The 20,365-nt window shown below is 42.5% G+C and overlaps 1 protein-coding gene across 7 annotated transcripts in view; it reads right to left on the reverse strand.

Annotated features, from left to right (window-relative positions):
• LOC118145663 (uncharacterized) overlaps positions 1-20,365 on the reverse strand; it is a 45,932-nt gene that overhangs the window by 20,303 nt on the left and 5,264 nt on the right. For 4 of the 7 annotated variants that reach the window (XM_078339885.1, XM_078339881.1, XM_078339891.1 and 1 more), the window contains exons 2-7: positions 19,800-19,875; positions 17,757-17,873; positions 16,155-16,282; positions 12,528-12,665; positions 12,064-12,200; positions 10,794-10,900 (exon numbers count right to left, since the gene is read on the reverse strand). In XM_078339885.1, coding sequence (XP_078196011.1) covers positions 10,794-10,900; positions 12,064-12,200; positions 12,528-12,665; positions 16,155-16,179 — 407 coding nt within the window. In that variant the 5' untranslated portion in view covers positions 16,180-16,282; positions 17,757-17,873; positions 19,800-19,875. The remainder of the gene's footprint in view (positions 1-10,793; positions 10,901-12,063; positions 12,201-12,527; positions 12,666-16,154; positions 16,283-17,756; positions 17,874-19,799; positions 19,876-20,365) is intronic. The other 3 variants (XM_078339883.1, XM_078339884.1, XM_078339882.1) reach the window with 3 other exon arrangements.

A 20,365-nucleotide genomic window follows, 5' to 3' on the forward strand; every position in this document is an offset into this window, starting at 1 on the left:
CAGACTAGCCACTGTTTGCCTGCTGAGGCTCTGCCCTGCTGTTGTGTGGTTTGCCCTGTTGCTGCAGGCTCTGCTGTTCTGCTGTGGTCTCTGTCACGCCCTGCTGCGAAGTCTCTCTGTTGTAGCAGGTTGCCTCGGCAACGGCAGACTGTGTCAGCAGTGGGCGTGTATCTCAGTAGGGACGGGTTGCCTCGGCAATGGCTCGCTGCAACAGCAGTGGGCGTGTATCTCAGTTGGGGCGGGTTGCCTCGGTAATGGTGGATGCCCCTCCCCCACAGAGCGTCTCAGACTGTCTGCATGGGGAGCGTTTGTAATCGCGGTTTTGTTCGTCCCACTGGGCTACCCCAAACGCTCTGTCCCTGCAATCTCCTGGGCTGGCCCACTGTCCAAGTCTCGTTCAGTCTCAAGTCCAGCCCTCTCAAGTCTCAGGTTGCCGGTTCAACAGGGCACCCGGACAAGCGCGCCCTGTGGCGAGCACTGGGTAGGGCCGGTCGCTGCCACCCCGGCTGCCAGCTTCGCCAGGCAGACGTACTGCCTGGCGTCCCGCGTCTCCTTTATACTTGGGAATTTCCCCGTTCTGTGGGCAACAAAGATCAGTCTGGAAATGCAGCTCCGACTCACCTCTCCATGAATTCAATGAGAGCTCCAATCCTGGGTTGTTCTCACAGTGCCATCTTGAATCCTCTTCTCCACTGTTTTTCTCTTAATAGCACATCGTTAAAAATTTTTTATCTTGGGCTCATCACAATTGCTCATGCCTGTACTCGCAGAACTTTGGGAGGTCAAGATGGTTGGATCATGAAATCAGGAGTTCGAGACCAGCCTGGTCAATATGGTGAAACCCTCATCTCTACTAAAAATACAAAAATTAGCCAGATGTGGTGGCATACACCTGTAGTCCCAGCTATGTGGGAGGTTGAGACAGAAGAATTGCTTGAACCTGACAGGTGGAGTTTGTAGTGAGCCAAGACTGTGCCACTGCACTCCAGCCTGGGTGACAGAGAGAGACACTCTTTCAAAAAGAGAAAAAAATGCACCCAGCGCTTTGGGAGGCTGAGGCGGGTGGATCACGAGGTCAAGAGATCGATACCATCCTGGTCAACATGGTGAAACCCCGTCTCTACTAAAAATAAAAGAAATAAGCTGGGTATGGTGGCACATGCCTGTAATCCCAGCTACTCAGAAGGCTGAGGCAGGAGAACTGCCTGAACCCAGAAGGCAGAGGTTGTGGTGAGCCGAGATCATGCCATTGCACTCCAGCCTGGGTAACGAGCAAAACTCTGTCTCAAAAAAAAGAAAGAGAGAAAAAAATGCAATAAAAAATATATGTATACACATATATAATCTCAAAAACAAGATCATTTATGAAATAATTTTAAATGACAAGATAATGTTTAATTTAGTGAATAATTTAATTATTACTATCGGACTTTTTGTAGATTACACAAAGCATTCAAATAAATGAAGGAGAATAAAAAAGTATTACTTGTAAAATAAATTTTACCATTTTATTAAATAATGTAGAACTATATATGTAATATAAAATCTATTCCTAATTATGAATCATGTTAAAAATAATTTAGAAGCTGCTGATTTTGATTTGTGTTTCAGATTTTGCAAAATAATTTTTTTTTTTTTAAAGAGAGACTCTCCCTCTGTCACCCAGACTGGAGTGCTGTGGTGCAATCTCATCTCACTTCAACCTCCGACTCCCATGTCTAAAGTGATTCTCTTGCCTCAGCCTCCTGAGTAGCTGAGACTACAGCCACGTGCCACCATGCCTGGCTAGTTTTGTGTTTTTAGTGGAGACAAGGTTTCTCCATGTTGGTCAGGCTGGTCTTGAACTCCTAACCTCCGGTGATCTTCTCGTCTCAGCATTCCAAAGTGCTGGGATTACAGGCATGAGTCACAACCCCCTGCCTAAATTTTGCAGGATAATAAATAGCCTTTTGAAGTACCACTGGGCACTTGTCTGGTTGCTTTTATTTAGGTTAACATGCCAGCAATGATTCTTTTTGACTTTCTGACCAAAATAGAAGTTTTTATCCAAATAATTCAACTACTCTACTCCATCCCTAAGCCACTTGTGTGGAAGGAAAAAGGAGGAAAAAGCCAGTATTGTGACTGCCTACAGATGAAGTTCAGGTTGCCCAACAAAGAGGGTGATCCACACAGGGCAGTGACTGCCTGTCCCAGCCCTGTGATGTCACTGGAGGACCACTGTTCCTTCCTTCTCATGTTCTGGGTAGATGCCAGGGCTGGGGTGACTCATGCCCTCAAGTTTCTTGCTTTGGAGAGTCACATTTTCTTTTGGCAAAAAAGGCAAAGGTCACAGGAAGCCAGAGACCCATGATCTCTCTGTCGTGGGTTCAAACTATAAAGACCTGAACATTCTATGCTAAAAGCCCAAGGCTCGGGTGCTCCCCAGGGCTTCTCACCTCACAGTCTCTGCTGAGGGAGGATGAATACCATGTCCTCCCAGAACTTTGGGAGCTTGTAGCAAGCAGTCTTTCTAGCACAAAATCTTTTGGAAACCTCGAACTGTGTCTAAATCATTCCTGTACCTTTTGCATCCTATTTCCCGTATGTCGGCATGTTTTAGTTAAAAAAAAACAAACAAACTCAATTTCCTAAATATGCAAGAGAAATGGATATTGTAGGACAATGTGACTTTTAAAAACATGTTATTTAGGCCGAGCATGGTGGCTCATGCCTGTAATCTCAGCACTTTGGGAGGCTAAGGTGGGTGGATCACCTGAGGTTAGGAGTTAGAGACCAGCCTAAGCAACAAAGAGAAACCCTGTCTCTACTAAAAATACAAAATTGGCTGGGCATGGTGGCACATCACTGCAATTCCAGCTACTCAAGAGGCTGAGGCAGGAGAATCACTTAAACCTGGAGAGGTGGAGGTTGCAGTGAGGTGAGATCATGCCATTGCACTCCAGCCTGGGTAACAAGAGCAAGACGGCCTGCCTGCCACTAAGTAAATAAATAATTAAGTAAGTAAGTAAATAAATAAAGGCCGGGTGTGGTGGCTAAAGCCTGTAATCCCAGCACCTTGGGAGGCCAGGATGGGTAGATTACAAGATCAAGAGATCAAGACCATCCTGGCCAACATGGTGAAACCCTGTCTCTAGTAAAAATACAAAAATATTAACCAGGCAAGGTGACACTTGTCTGTGGTCCCAGATACTCCAGAGGCTGAGAAGGAAGAATTGCTTGAACCCAGGAGGCGGAAGTTGCAGTAAGCCAAGATTGAACCAGTGCACTCTGGCCTGATGACAGAGCAAGACTGCGTCAAAAATAAAGAAACAAATCAGCTGGGCGTGGTGGCTCACGCCTGTACTCCAAGTACTTTGGAGGCCAAGGTGGGCAGATCACTTGAGGGTGGGAGTTCAAGACCTGCCTGACCAACATGGTGAAACCCCATCTTTAAAAAAATATATATAAAAGAAAAAATAAATGCAAGACTGCCTCTAAATCATTATACAGATAGTTAAGAAAATGAATAAATGCAAGCCTGCACACAAATGCATAAGTATAAAAATAATATTGTGAGCCTGGGTCTAAATAAATGAGTAAATGTGAGCCTGCCTCTAAATAATTAGATAGATAAATACATAAATCCAAGCCAGCCTGCCTCCAAATATATAAATAAATAAATTTGACCTGGTTCTCCATAAGTACATCAGCAAATAAATAAATGCAAGTCTGCCTCTAAATAAATGAATGAATAGATAGATATAAATAAACAAATAAGCAGCCCCACTGGGTGGCTCATGTTTTTAATCCCCGCCCATTGGGAGCCTGAGCTGGCTGTATCACCTGAGGTCAGGATATCAAGACCAGCCTGTTCAAGATGCTGAAAGAAACCCTGTCTCTATTTAAAAATATAATATGGTGAAAATAATCAAACAAATAAGTAAAAATATTAATACATAAATGCAAGCCGACCTTCCTGCCTCTAAGTAAATCAGTAATTATGTAAATAAAGGTCAGGCGAGATGGCTCAGTTCTGCAATCCCAGCACTTTGGGAGGCCAAGAAGGGTGGATCAAGAGGTCAAGAGATCAAGACCATCCTGGCTGACATGGTGAAACCCTGTCTCTACTAAAAATACAAAAATATTAGCCAGGCAAGGTGGCACTCGCCTGTGGTCCCAGATACTCTGCAGGCCAAGAAGGAAGAATTGCTTGAACTCAGGAGGTGGAGGCTGCAGTAAGCCAAGATCGGGCCAGTGCACTCCAGCCTGGTAACAGAGCAAGACTCTGTCTAAAATAAATAAACAAATTGGCCAGGTGTAGTGGCTCACGCCTGTAATCCAAGCACTTTGGAGGCCAAGGTGGGAGGATCACTTGAGGGTGGGAGTTCAAGACCTGCCTGACCAACATGGTGAAACCCCATCTTTAAAAGAAAAAAAAAGTAAATAAGTAAATAAATGCAAGACTGCCTCTAAATCATTATACAGGTAGTTAAGAAAATGAATAATTGCAAGCCTGCACACAAATGTGTAAGTATAAAAGTAATGTTGTGAGCCTGGGTCTAAATAAGATAAATGAGTAAATGTGAGCCTGTATCTAAATAATTAGATAGCTAGATAGATAAATACATAAATCCAAGTCTGCCTCCAAGTAAATAAATAAAAAAATAGATAAATCAATAAATAAGCAGCCCCACTTGGTGGCTTATGTTTCTAATCCCCCACCCACTGGGAGCCTGAGCTGGCTGTATTACCTGAGGTCAGGAAATCGAGACCAGCCTGACCAAGATGGTGAAAGAAACCCTGTCTCCATTTAAAAAAATAGTAAGACAAAAATAATTAAATAAAAAAAATGAAAATATCAATAAATTAATGAAAGCCGGCCTTCCAAAGGGATGGAGAAAGATTTACCAAGCAAATGGGGAGCAAAAAAAAGCAGGGGTTGCAATTCTCATCTCTGATAAAATAGACCTTAAAGCAACAAAGATCAAGAGACAAAGAAGGCCATTACATAATGGTAAAAGAATCAATACAACAGGAAGAGCTAATGATCCTAAACATATATGGACCAAATACACGAGCACCCAGATACGTAAGGCAAGTTCTTAATGACTTACAAAGAGACTTAGACTCCCACACAATAATAGTGGGAGACTTTAACACTCCACTGTCAATAATAGACAGATCAACCAGACAGAAAATCAACAAGGATATCCAGGGCGTGAACTAGACCTGGAACAAGCAAACCTGATAGACATTTACAGAACTCTCCACCCCAAATCCACAGAATATACATTCTTCTCAGCACCACATCACACCTACTCTAAAATTGACCACATAATTGGAAGTAAAGCACTGCTCAGCGAATGCAAAACAACTGAAATCATAACAAACAGTCTCTCAGACCATAGTACAATCAAGTTAGAACTCAGAATTCAGAAACCAACCCAGAACCGCACAGCTTCATGGAAACTGAACAACTGGCTCTTGAATGTTGACTGGATAAACAATGAAATGAAGGCAGAAACAAAGAAGTTCTTCAAAACCAATGAGAACGAAGACACAACATGCCACAATCTCTGGGACACAATTAAAGCAGTCTCTACAGGAAAATATATAGCAATAAGTGCCCATATGAGGAGAATGGAGAGATCCAAAATTGACACCCTATCGTCAAAATTGAAAGAGCTAGAGGAGCAAGATCAAAAAAACTCAAAACCTAGCAGAAGACAAGAAATAACTAAGATCAAAGCTGAACTGAAGGAGATAGAGACACGAAAAACCCTTCAAAAAATCAATAAATCCAAGAGCTGGTTTTTTGAAAAGATCAACAAAATAGACAAACCACTAGCCAGACTGATAAAAAAGAAAAGAGAGAACAACCAAATAAATGCAGTAAAAAATGGTAAAGGGGAAATCACCACAGATTCTACAGAAATTCAAACCATCATCAGAGAATATTACAAAAACCTCTATGCACATAAACTAGTAAACCTGGAAGAAATGGATAAATTCCTGGACTCCTGTGTCCTCCCAAGCCTAAACCAGGAGGAAGCTGAAACTATGAATAGACCAATAACAAGGGCAGAAGTCGAGGCAGCAATTAAGAGCCTCCCACACAAAAACAGTCCAGGTCCAGACGGGTTCACAGCCAAATTCTACCAGACACACAAAGAGGAGCTGGTACCATTCCTTCTGAAACTATTCCAAATAATCCAAAAAGAGGGAATCCTTCCCTAATCATTTTATGAGACCAACATCATCCTGATACCAAAACCTGGCAGAGACCTAACAAGAAAAGAAAACTTCAGGCCAATATCCATGATGAACATAGATGCAAAAATCTTCAATAAAATATTGGCAAGTCGATTGCAACAGCAAATCAAAAAACTTATTCATCATGATCAAGTAGGATTCACCCTGGGGATGCAAGGATGGTTCAACATATGCAAGTCTATCAACGTAATTCACCACATAAACAGAACCAAAAACAAAAACCACATGATTGATTATCTCAATTGATGCAGAGAAGGCATTCAACAAAATTCAACAGCCCTTTATGCTAAAAACCCTCAATAAACTCAGTATCGATGGAACGTATCTCAAAGTAATAAAAGCTATTTACGACAAACCAACAGCCAATATCATACTGAATGGGCAAAAACTGGAAGCATTCCCTTTGAAATCCAGCACTAGACAAGGATGCCCTCTTTCACCACTCCTATTCAATATAGTACTGGAAGTTCTAGCCAGAGCAATCAGGCAAAGAAAAGAAATAAAGGGCATTCAAATAGGAAAGGTGGAAGCCAAATTGTCTCTATTTGCAGACGACATGATAGTATACCTAGAAGACCCCATCGCCTCAGCTCAAAAACTCCTGAAACTAATAAGCAACTTCAGAAAAGTCTCAGGATATAAAATCAATGTGCAAAAATCACAAGCATTCGTCTAAACCAATAACAGACTTAAAGAGAGCCAAATCAAGAATGAACTGCCATTTACAATTGCTACAAAAAGAATAAAATACCTAGGAATACAACTCACAAGGAATGCAAGGGACCTTTGCAAGGAAAACTACAAACCACTGCTCAACGAAATAAGAGAGGACACAAACAGATGGAGAAACATTCCATGTTCATGGTTAGGAAGAATTAGTATTGTGAAAATGGCTATACTGCCCAAAGTAATTTACAGAATCAATGCTATCCCCATCAAGCTACCATTGACTTTCTTCACAGAACTGGAAAAAACCACCATGAACTTCATATGGAACCAAAAGAGAGCCCGCATAGCCAAGTCAATTCTAAGCAAAAAGAACACAGCGGGGGGCATCACACTACCGGATTTCAAACTATACTACAAGGCTACAGTAATCAAAACAGCATGGTACTGGTACCAAAACGGAGATGTAGACCAATGGAACAAAACAGAGGCATCGGAGGCAACACCACATATCTACAACCATGCAATCTTTGATAAACCTGACGAAAACAAGCAATGGGGAAAGGATTCCCTGTTTAACAAATGGTGTTGGGAAAACTGGCTAGCCATGTGCAGAAAGCAGAAACTGGACCCCTTCCTGACACCTTACACTAAAATTAACTCCAGATGGATTAAAGACTTAAACATAAGACCAGGCACCATAAAAACCCTAGAAGGAAATCTAGGCAAAACTATCCAGGACATAGGAGTAGGCAAGGACTTCATGAACAAAACACCAAAAGCATTGGCAACAAAAGCCAAAACAGACAAATGGGACCTAATGAAACTCCACAGCTTCTGCACAGCAAAAGAAACAGTCACTAGAGTGAATCAGAAACCAACAGAATGGGAAAACATTTTTGCAGTTTACCCATCTGACTGATATCCAGAATTTACAAAGAACTCAAACAGATTTACAGGAAAAAAACAAACAAGCCCATTCAAAAATGGGCAAAGAATATGAACAGACACTTTACAAAAGAAGACATATATGAGGCCAACAATCATATGAAAAAATGCTCATCATCACTGGTCATTAGAGAGATGCAAATCAAAACCACATTGAGATACCATCTCACGCCAGTTAGAATGGCGATCATTAAAACATCTGGAGACAACAGATGCTGGAGAGGATGTGGAGAAAAAGGAACACTTTTACACTGTTGGTGGGAGTGTAAATTACCTCAACCATTGTGGAAGACAGTGCCTTAGAAATAGAAATTCCATTTGACCCAGCAATCCCATTACTGGGTATATATCCAAAAGACTATAAATCGTTCTACTATAAGGACACATACATACGAATGTTCATTGCAACACTGTTTACAATAGCAAAGACCTGCAACCAACCAAAATGCTCATGGATGATAGACTGGATTGGGAAAATGTGGCACATATACACCATGGAATATTATGCAGCAATCGGAAATGATGAGTTCATGTTGTTTGTAGGGACATGGATGAATCTGGAGAACATCATTCTCAGCAAACTGACAGAAGAACAGAAAATGAAATACCACATATTCTCACTCATAGGCGGGTGATGAAAAATGAGAACACGTGGACACAGGGAGGGGAGTACTAAACACTGGGGTCTATTGGGGAGAAAAGGGGAGGGCCAGCGGGGGGGGAGCTGGGGAGGGATAGCCTGGGGAGAAATGCCAAATGTGGGTGAAGGGGAGAAAGGAAGCAAAGCACACTGCCATGTGTGTAGCTATGCAACTGTCTTGCATGTTCTGCACATGTACCCCAAAACCTAAAATGCAAAAATAAATAAATAAATAAAAAAATAAAAAAGAAAGCCGGCCTTCCTGCCTCTAAGCAAATAAATCAGTAATTATGTAAATAAATAAATAAATGCCAGGCAAAATGGCTCAGTCCTGTAATCCCAGCACTTTGGGAGGCCAAGACTGTTGGAACATGAGGTCAAGAGATCGAGACCATCCTGGCCAACATGGAGAAACCCGGTCTCTACTAAAAATACAAAAATATTAGCCAGGCGTGGTGGCACGCACCTGGGGCCCCAGCTACAAGGGAGGCTGAGGCAGAAGAATTGCTTGAACCAAAGAGGGGGAGGTTGCACGCAGCCAGGACTGTGCCACTGCACTCCAGCCTGGTGAGAGAGCGAGAATCCGTCTAAAATCAATCAATCAAGAAATGTGAGCTAACCTCTAAATCATTATACAGATAGTTAAAAAAATGAATAAATGCAAGCCTGCACATCCATACATAAGTATATAAATAAACGTTGCCAGCCTGGATCTAAATAATTAAATGGGTAAATGTCAGGAATCCTTCTAAATAATTAAATAGCTAGATAAATAAATACACAAATCCAAGCCTGTCTCGAATATAGAAATAAATAAAGTAAATAAATATAAATACAAACATTAGCCAGGAATGGTGGCATGCACCTGTAATCCCATCTACTCAGGAGGCTGAGCCAGGAGAATCACTTGAACCTGGGAGGCAGTGGTTGCAGTGAGCTGATATTGTGCCACTGGACTCCAGCACTGGCAAAAGAGCAAGACTCTATCTCAAAAAAATCCCAAACTTATCTGGAAACTCTCTCTCTCTTTTTAATAAATTGCTTTTTAGAAAACAAAGAGTCACAAAATCAACTGGTACTACCATACCTTTCCTCTGCCTTCATTTTCCTGGTACAAAGAAAACATTATTAAAGCCCAGCAATAAATTAGAAAAAAGCTGAATAGCAAAAAATAAATAAACAGTGAAAAAGAATAAAAGGCGCTAAAATAGAAGGCAAAATGAGAAAAAGAAATGAAGAGAATAGGCCAGGCGCTGTGGCTCACGCCTGTAATCCCAGCACTTTGGGAGGCCGAGGCGGGTGGATCACGAGGTCAAGAGATCCAGACCATCCTGGTCAACATGGTGAAACCCAGTCTCTACTAAAAATAAAAAAAATTAGCTTGGCACGGTTGTGCGTGCCTGTAATCCCAGCTACTCAGGAGGCTGAGGCAGGAGAATTGCCTGAACCCAGGAGGTTGCGGTGAGCCGAGATCGCGCCATTGCACTCCAGCCTGGGTAACAAGAGTGAAACTCCATCTCAAAAAAAAAAAAAAAAAAGAAATTAGGAGAATATAAAATGATCCAGAAAGGTATCATATATATGACCAAAAATCAAGAGGTAGAAGAAAATGTATTTGTCATGATGGCTATTGGTCTCTGGGTGATATTAGCCATCCAAATTAATATATATTTTTCAATGATATTAAATAAATATCAGTGCCCTTCATAGCCAGTCCTTTTTTTTTTTTTTTTTTTGAGACAGAGTGTCTCTCTGTCGCCAGACTGGAGCGCAGTGGCATGATTTTGTCTCACTGCAACCTGCGCCTCCTGGGTTCAAGTGATTCTCTTGCCTCAGCCTTCTGAGTAGCTGGGACTACAGGCGCACACTACCATGCCCTGCAAATTTTTGTATTTTCAGTAGAGACAGGGTGTAGCCTTACTTTTATAATAGAACAGCCTTTAACAGGACATGGATCACAAAAGGAAAGGAACATACTTGAGTGCTGACTATATGCAAGGCATTGTTTTAGACACCAAAGCTGTCTTCTTATTTAAAATATCTCTGCAATTGCTGTGTGAAACAGGCACTATTCCTGACTTAAGATTTTGACATCGAGGCTCAGAGCAATCCATAAAACAAATGACAACGTGGGTATTCCCAGTTATTGTCCCTGTTTTTTATCCCCTGTTCAGTATCATAAGCATCTACACTTCAGGAAGAAGAAAAGGCATAAAAAGAATACAATAGTAAAAGAAATAAAAATTTCAACAAAGAATAAAAGGAAAAATAGCCATTCTCTTACTTCTCTGGATGGGCATGGAACTTCACCAGACTGCTAGAGAGCTGTCTCTTTGCTTCTAAGTCCTCACTGAGCTGACTCTGTTCATCTACTTCTAGCATCAGCAGCAACTGAGAAAAGAAGAGAGAAGAAGCAACACACAAATGGTGCAGTGAGACATGAAGCCACAGTTCATCGTGGGAAACAAGCAAATGCATTAGCATGTACTATGACTTAAAAAGTCTGCTATCTTAGTACTTAAGCTTTTGATAGTATTGCACAGTTTTCAAATCAATGTCATATTCACTATTTTTTTAATCTTTAAAACCCTGTAAGGTGGAATTCAAACAGGAGTAAAAAGAAGAAAAATGAGAGAGAAGCTAGAAGCACAGGAAAGCAGCTAAGAGAAAGGAGTAAGAGAGAAACGGCAAGAGGGAAACATATATAATATGAGCTACCAGTATTCTTCATTCCTTCAATAAATATTTATTGAGCACCTTCTATGGGAAAGACTCTGTTCCAGGTTCTAAGGGAAAGCCTACTATCTAGTGGAGGAGAAAGACATTCATTAATCATAGACGTGTGCCATTGTGAGTGTAACAGCGCTATAAAGATAAGAAGCTATGATCATGTATAACCAACAGAGAGCTGTTTAAGGTAGAGTGAAAGCCAGAATGGAGTGGGGCAAGTAGTTAGTGACAGAGATGCTAATGGAAACAGGGAGTACAGGCAAGTAAGTCTGTTGGAAAAGAAAGCTTAAACGGGGTGTAGCTACAAAGAAAGTTGGGGCAAAGGCAGGGGTTTCTTTCTCTCTTTTTAAACTGGGAGACATGTGAATATGGCTAAATGCAGATAGAGGAGAAAGATTCAGTTGAGATGGAGACGACTTATGTATGAGTGTGAGGGATATCTACTGGTATGTGTCAAAAAGAACTGCTGCTCTTTACAGAACCACACGTCAGAAAGAGGCATCTATAGCTGCTACCGATCAAAGCAGGAAACTTTAGAGCAGGTTCCCAATGAAACCATGGTTTATTTCACAGTAGAAAACCAAGGTTTGTTCCAGGTGTGGTGGTATGCACCTGCAGCTCCAGCTACTCAGGAGGCTGAGGCAGGAAGTTGCCTTGAGCCCCAGAGTTTGAGGCTGCAGTGAGCCATGGTCATACCACTGCACTCGAACTTGGGTGACACAGTGAGACTCCGTGTGTGTGTGTGTGTGTGTGTGTGTGTAGAAAGGGAGGGATGGAGGGAGGGAGGGAGAAAGACAGTGTGAGTCTATATTCCAATAACTTACCTGTTGTCTTTGGTTTCCTGAAATTTCTTGACCCTGGGATTCCACTGAAGTAAATTTTTCCCAAAGAAGTAATACTTTCTGGGTCAGGCGTTCCACTGCTGGTATGTCTTCAGGATAACCAGTTGTATTTTCAGGTCCTAGAAGTCAAAACGTAAGTGTAAATATGAAAATATTAATAAAAGTATTATTCAGTTGAGGAGCAGAGGAACAAATGCTCTTGAGACAGTCTGCCTATACTTTGAATTGGGATACTGATAAGCACTGGGCAAGGGATTCAATGTGTGCATAGTGTCTGAAGATGCCCTACAGGTAATCTGAGATGTGAACATTTCCAATGATCTATAAAAATTCTGAAGGACCTTCATGAGGTCTTCTTTAATCTGTATTTTCCTGGTCAGAGGCTCCATATCAGCAGCCTGCACCTGCAGCTCTTCTTCCCACACCTGGGGCTCTTCTTCCCGCACCTGCAGCTCTTCTTCCCACACCTGCAGCTCTTCTTCCCGCACCTGCGGCTCTTCTTCCCACACCTGCCACTCTTCTTCCTGCACCTGCAGCTCTTCTTCTTGCACAGTCATCATGGACTGTAGAGCAGAAAGTTCCAGCTGTGAATAGATGAAACAATACCTGCCATGTTTACATTTTAACATGGAGGCAAATGCTTTTGCATATCATATCACTATCAGCCAGTAATACAAGAGACAATGAGACAAGAACAGGACTCTGCAAGGGCTGTTCCAGAGCCCTTGCAACTTGAAGAAGATAATGAAGGGCATTTCAGGCAGGTGAGAAGTGTCTCCTCAGTGTTACTAACCCAATTTCTGAGAGAAAAAAAGATGGTAAAATACTTAACTCCCAGCCACATGTGGTGGCTCATGCATGTAATTCCAGTACTTTGGGAGGCTAAGGTGGGTGGATCACCCGAGGTTGAGAGCTCGAGACCAGCTTGACCAACATGGAAAAACTCTCTCTACTAAAAATACAAAATTAGCTGGGCATGGTGGTGCCTGCCTGCAATCCCAGCAACTCAAAAGGTGAAAGCACAAGAATCACTGGAACCCGAGCTAGAAGTTGCAGTGAGCTGAGATTGCACATAGCACTCCCTCATGCTGGCTCATGCCTGTAATCCCAACATTCTGGGAGGCCGAGGTGGGCAGATCAGCTGAGGTTGGGAGTTCACGACCAGCCTGACTAACATGGAGAAACCCCATCTCTACTAAAAATACAAAATTAGTTTGGCGTGGTGGTGCACGTCTGTAATTCCAGTTACTCAGGAGGCTGAGGCAGGAGAATTGCTTGAACCCAGGAGGCAGAGGTTGCAGTGATCCAAGGTCGCGCCACTGCACTCCAGCTTGGTGCCTGGTGACGACGTGAGACTCTATCTCAAAAATAAATAAATAAATAAATAATTTTACCTCGGCATAACATTATCTGCAAATTCATCATCTGCATTTCTAATGGAAGATTTTCTTTTAGCTCTTTCACTTGTGCTCACCAGACAAGGATTGATAGCAACTATCTGTCACCAGCATAGATGAACCAATTCAAGGAGAGCAATAAACAGAACTATTAAGTTTCCACCAAAGAAAGTCCTTAGAATAAAATATCTCCTCTGGTTGCCACAAGAGTAAGACAATGGTCCATTATATAAAATTCCAATCTAATAAAAGCTGAAATTTAATGTCTGTTTTCCAAATGTTTACTTTGTTCAGGCTCTGTCTTGGTGACCAGGGATTGGAAAATGACTGCACAGAGGCTCTGTGGAATCTGTGGAGGAAAGAAACATATTCTAAGAGGGGACTGAGGTGATGGATGCAAAATTAAAAAAAATATATATGTATATATATTTTAAAGATGAGGTTTCACCATGTTGGTCAGGCTGTTCTTGAACTCCTGACCTCAGGTGATCCACCCACCTTGGCCTCCAAAGTGCTTGGATTACAGGCGTGAGCCACCACACCCGGCCAATGGCTGCAAAATTCTATATATCTACTTAAATTATTCAATTCTACATTTGAGATTAGTGACTTCCATTACAAGTAACCTGTTAAATGAAATTTCTGGTTTCTACTCCAACTTGTAAGGAGCCAGGAGGTCACCACTTGTCCTCACAAGAAAAAAGCTGAACAAACTGAACATTATCAAATAGAGGGCCTAGATGAGAGGTCACAGTGCAAATTGCCACGCTGAAAACAAGAAAGACAGGCAAATATGGGGAACAGAAGCTGCTGAAGCCAGCAACTGGGAGGAGCACTTAAATGGTACTGACAGATTTCTAGAAGCCGAGGGTGGCCTGGCTTGAGCATTAAAATCTCCTTGGGGACCAGGTTTAGCGGGGATCTCACACTTTTCTAAGTTTTACTCCCAGGAGCCCAACCAGGTTCTCATAGTAAAGATCAGAAAAATCCCCACAGAACTGACACTGCCAACTTCAGTACTAATTATAAAGCTACAGTAACCAAACAGTGTGGAAATTGGTGAAGAAAGAAAAAAACAGACAAATAGGTCACTAGAAAAGAATACAGAGCTCAGAAATACACCTACATAAATACTCAACTGATCTTTGAGAAAGGTGCAAAGGCAACTGAACAGGAAAGGATAGTCTTTTCAACAAATGGTGCTAGAATGACTAGATATCCATATGTGAAAAATCAGTAAATCTAGGCACAGATTTTACAACTTTCACAAAATCGACCTTATACCTCAACACCTGGATGACCAAATACGGGAAAATCTGGGTGAATTTGGGTTTGGTGGTGACTTCTCAGATACAATGCCAAAAGCACAATCCAGGAAACAAAAAATTGGTTAGTTGAACTTCATTAAAATTAAAAACTTCTGCTCTGTGAAAGACATTGTTAAGAAAATGAAGAAACAAGTGATAAACTGGGAAAAAATATTGGCAAAATACACATCTGATGAAAGACTGGTGTCCAAAAATATAAAGGATTCTTAAAAGTCAATCATAAAAAAGCAAACAACCCAATTTAGAAATGGGCAAAAGATCTGGATACTTTATCAGAAAAGATATACGGATAGCAAATAGGCATATGAAAAAGATGCTCAAAACCATGTGTCACTAGGAAATTGCATATTAAACCAATAAGATGCCACTACACTATAATATACACCTAATAGGAAGGCTCAAATCCAAACAAGTGACAATACCAAAGGCTGTCAAAGATGCAGAGCAACGGGAACTCTCATTCGCTGCTAGTGGAAATGCAAAATGCTAGTCACTTTGGAAAACAGTTTGGCAGGTTTTTTTTTTTTTTTTTTTTTTTTTACAAAGTTAAACACAGCCTTGCCACAAAATCCTGCAAATAGCAGTTATAGATATTTACCAAAGGAATGTGAAACCATGTTCACTCAAAAACTTGCATCCAAGTATTTACAGAGTAGAATTCATACTTGTCAAAAACTGAAAGTAACCAAACTGTCCTTCACTAAGTGAATGGCTAAACAAAGTGTGGTATATATATCTGTACAACAGAATAGGATTCAGTGATAGAAAGAAATGAGCTATTAGGACATAAGAAGACATGGAGGAACTTTAAATACATAATGCTAGGAAGAAAGTAGTCTAAAGACTCTACACACTGTATGATTCCCACACTAGGACATTCCAGGAAAGTCAAAGTGGTAGAGAGAGTGAAATGATCAGTGATTGCCAAGCGTGGAGGAGGGATGAACACAAGGAGGTTTTCAGCAGTGAAACTCTTCTGTGTGATACTGTACTGGGGATTCATGACATGGTAATTGTCAAGCCCCATAGAACTGTACAACTCAAAGAATGAACCCTAATGTAAATTCTGGATTTTAGTTAATAATAACGTATCAATATTGGTTAATCAATTGTAAACATGTATCACACTAACGGAAGATACTAATGATAGAGGAAATTGTGTGCTAGGGGACAAGAGAGAATAGGGAATTCCCTGTACCAATGGCTCAATTTATCTGTAAACCTAGAATTATTCTACAAAATAATGTCTATTAAATGTTATTAAAGTTAGGATGCAACAGCCCCAAATCAAAATGTTGGTGGCATCCTGTTACTGTGTGGTTAATACTGGGCGCTGAGGTGCACCAACCTGGAGTCAGAACGGTCGGAGACATCAACACTTGTGCCTTCAACCTCCGGCTCTGTGGGTGTCCCCGGAATCCAGAGAGCAGATCAGTTAGCTTGAGACAGCCTCGGTGCTCCAGATAGTGCAAGCTTCTGGTAGGAAAGGGAGAAATCATCTCAGGGCAGTGATATGGCCGATATATATTTTATTTTGGACGTGGGTGAATCCTGAAGTCTAAAAAGTATTTGACTTAGAAGACAGATACTCTCTGCTCATTATTTTAAGAACAAATTTAGAATCACTGTTAAACTTACATCTATTTCCCTAGCTGGCCAGGACCTCATCAGTAGCTACTGATGTCACTAGTGTCCTCTGATCACCTTGGCAGTATTAACTGTTTTGACCCAACAGGAAACTGAGGTGTTGCTTGTACCTAAGATGCAGACACCTGGCAGAAGTCCAGGCTCACTGGCCCAGAACAAGTCAGCCAGCTGTCGATAACAACCAGAAGGGGGACCAGGCTATCCAATGAGGTCATCTCAATGCAGCATGAGTCACTTGCTCTAATGAAGCCACCATCACTACACTTCTCATAACTCACTATTCACTAGACAGAGTTCTGTAAAAGCTGAGATCTTATTCTACTCATCTCTGTGTTTATGATTCCCAGCTTAGGGTCTGGCACTAAGGAAGTTCTCAGCAGTGTTCATTCTAGATAGGATAAAACTGACTAGAGACATCCAATCCAATCACCAACATTCCTCTCCAAAATGTCCTACCAGGGATGCTATAATTTCTCCCAAGATGCAGCAAACCCCCTTCCTACACCTGTAGGGCCCTGCTCTACACCAATCATGTGCCAGGATCATCTTCTGTGGGAGACTGGAGGAAAAATGAGACTACTCTGAAGAATTCCTCTTATGGTTCCCCTTGTCATTAGGAGCAATGTCTTCACCTACACTCATATCCTCTGGGCTGCCATGCATGACACCCCACTTTCAGAGAACTATAGTATTTTCTTGAAATCATGTCTTTGTGTTCTTTCTCTCATGGGCTTGAGTTCCTTGGGGAAACATTATTATTATTTGAACCCCAAGTGCTTAACACAGTATAGAGAAAATTAAACACCCAGTAAATACTCATATCACATAGAGACCTTCCTCAATGGAAAGTGTAGAGGAATGGTATAAGCAGCACTGCCTCATATACTGGCAAGAAACACTTACTCTGGTACCTGACCTAGAGCAGAACTAATTCATTTAAGAACAGACATCTCTAACCCTTCTCCAAGCATGGTTATTCCCTCTAACCCACAGTGACCTGAAGAGCATCCACTGCTATGGCAGTCCAGAGGTCAAGGCTCCGGGTTCTGGGGTGGGAGCTCATGGTCGCATCCTCCCCCTCTTGGAGTTGGTGCTGCCCCCCTCACTATAAACCAGCTCTGATCTCCCCTTTGGCTTTCCCTGGCCAGGGTCAGGAGACTCCTGTGGAGTAAGTTTATCTCTCGGTCCCCACTGCTCAGCTTGCACTGCTCCTCAAATGGTTGAATGATCACAGGCCCATTGCCCATTTCCCCTGAGGCTTCTGGCCCAGTTTGTCCTTATTCTCCCCTTCTTCGGTTTTCACCTGTTCTAGCATTGACTTGTCTTTGCAGGTTATTCTCTTTTCCAAAACCTGCTGACTTTCTTTCTTCCATCTGATCCCTTGCTTCTGGGCTTCCAGGGTGTGGACTCAGCTCAGACTCTGCAGGAGAAACACAGGGACCAGAGTCAGACCCAGAGAGGTTAGACGCAGGTTACAGGTCCAGGGAGTGTTAAAATCCATCATAGTCCCTCAAGGACTCAGAGAAAACTGAGCAGGAAGGGACCTCAGAGAGGTACAGTAAGCCCCTACTTTACTGATGAGAAAACTCAAGTCCTGAAAGACTAAGACTCTCCCTCACCACTTGGTGGCAGCAGACACACCATGCAAGCCTTGGCCTCACTCTCCCTGTGCAAAGCAGGTAACTCGCCCTCCAGAAACTCACTGCTGCCTTTCAGAAAACTTTAAATCAAATACAGCAATTTCACCTTGCAAACAGAGTAAAAGAGCCTTTCCTTGCACAATTCTTTATCATGGTTGTATAGTCCTATTATTTATTCTCAGTCCATTGTCATTTGCTGGCTAGTAGATTGGGGCAGGGAGCACATGAGAATTAAATAGTGCTTAACACAACCCTGCCTTCTCAGTCTGGGCATTCAGCTCCTCCATTCTTTCTCAGGGAGTTTCCTCTGCTGTAACTGCTGGAGAGCCCAGGCCCTCACATGGGTCATTTCTCCATGAAGATCCCTGTTATTTTCTTCCTCTCCTGGAGATAGAGAGGGCAGAGAATTGTTCTGGGACTCCATAGTCTCAGGTTTTCTCCTAAGCCAGCCAGGTCAGCTGAAAGCAATCATGACTGAGAGAGGTCAGGTCAGTGAAGACCATCCCAGAGGAGCACGGGCTTACAAGGACAGCCCCTCGTGGAGACAGTCAGGATCGACACATGGGCAATGTCTGACCAATTCTGCTGGGGATGACTGACCAAGAATTAAGCGGAGGATGCTGCCATGAGGAGAAAGGAGAGGAGCCACAGGAGTGGGGAAAAAAACAAGATAGATAATAATGGTTTCAAGAAATGCAGAGCAAATATTCCAGAGGCAAAGTCCCACAGGACAGAGGGTCAGTTTCAGACTGTGGATCCTACATAAGAACCTCCTGCTGGATTTTGCCCAGCTCCATTTCCAAACTATTTTGGGTCAGTGACTTCCTTCTCCCTTCCATGTTCCTTCTTTTTGAACTAGAATCACTGTAATTGTTATTCTGTGTCTGTCCTGCCATTCCACATTAGGAGCAGATAAGGAGTTTGTTCAGTTTTCACAGGTTGATGGACGTAAGGAAATTATGTCAAGGATCTGCATTTAATGGACGCCCTCAGAAGCCTCATCCACACCTGGTGTGGATGTTTTAGATGAGATTTTAAACTTTGGATCTGATGTGGTCTATGTGACATTTTTCAGGTTGAACTAATGCTTTAATGACATGAAATTCGGAAACTTTAGAGGAGAGGGTGCATGTATTTTGCAGATGGGGGAATGTGAGTGACCAACTGTGGTAGACGGAATTTCTGAAATGGTCCCCAAACATGCCATACCCTTGTCTCTGAAACCCGTTAAGGTGATGAGACACCATTCCCGTGATTATGTTGTTGTATGACAGTTACATGACTTGAAGATGGTGAGGTTACCTGCATAAAGTGGATTGAATCACATCACTCCGTAGGTGACAGAGCTTTCCGTGGTTGGTTAGAGAAGATGAAGTCAGAGAAGGGAGGAGCCTGAGAATCACTCCATGAGTTGTGATTGGTTGAAAAAGATGGAAAAGACAGGTAAGGAGGAAAGCAGGTGGCCTCTGAAGCCAAAGTGTCTCCTGGCTGACAGCCAGCACAGAAAAAGGGCCCTCAGTCCTCCACGAACAAGAATAGAAACTCTTTCAATACATGTAGTGAACCCAGAAAAATAGCCTGAGCTCTAGAGATAAAGCATTCCCAGGCCATTTCTGGATTTTAGCCTTACATGACCCTGATCAGAAAACTCAGGAAGGAAGGAAAAGGAGGAAAGGAGGGAGGGATGGGGGAACAGACAAACTTACATGAAGATGAGGAGATCCAGGGGAATTTACACCACCAATATTTCACCAATATTTTCCATTAACAGGAACACGCCAACTAGGGGAGAGAGAGAGAGCGAGGCGGGGGGGGGGGCAGGCAGGCAGTACTATAAAACCATATACCGTGTCCATGACATACAATCCTTCCTGCTTCTCCGGGACACTTTCTGTCTCTAGCCTGATGTTGCTAGAGACACTGAGTCTTCCCTTTGGACAAGTTCTGGCACCCACAGGAATGAGATGAAACAGTGAACCTCAGAATACCAGGCCACAACCTTCCCTGCTGCTCCTTGTCCACTCCAGAAGCTACGCAGCGCAGGTGGGGGTCTTAGCCCCTGGGTCTGACATTGTCCCTTTGCCTTTCTAACTGGGCTTCTCTCCTTGCACTGGTTCCCACTCCCCCAGGACCTGGCAGGTGACCATATGAGAAGGACAAAAACAGGTCACGTCGCTTTCTTTCTCCCTCTCTCGATGCCTGCAATGGTGGGTTCCATGGGGTAGTGACCTGCTATTTACTCATTATGGTGCCCCTAGCCCAGCGCAGGGAC

This window comes from Callithrix jacchus, chromosome 10 (assembly GCF_049354715.1).
Source record: "Callithrix jacchus isolate 240 chromosome 10, calJac240_pri, whole genome shotgun sequence".
In the NCBI taxonomy this organism is placed as follows: domain Eukaryota; kingdom Metazoa; phylum Chordata; class Mammalia; order Primates; family Cebidae; genus Callithrix; species Callithrix jacchus.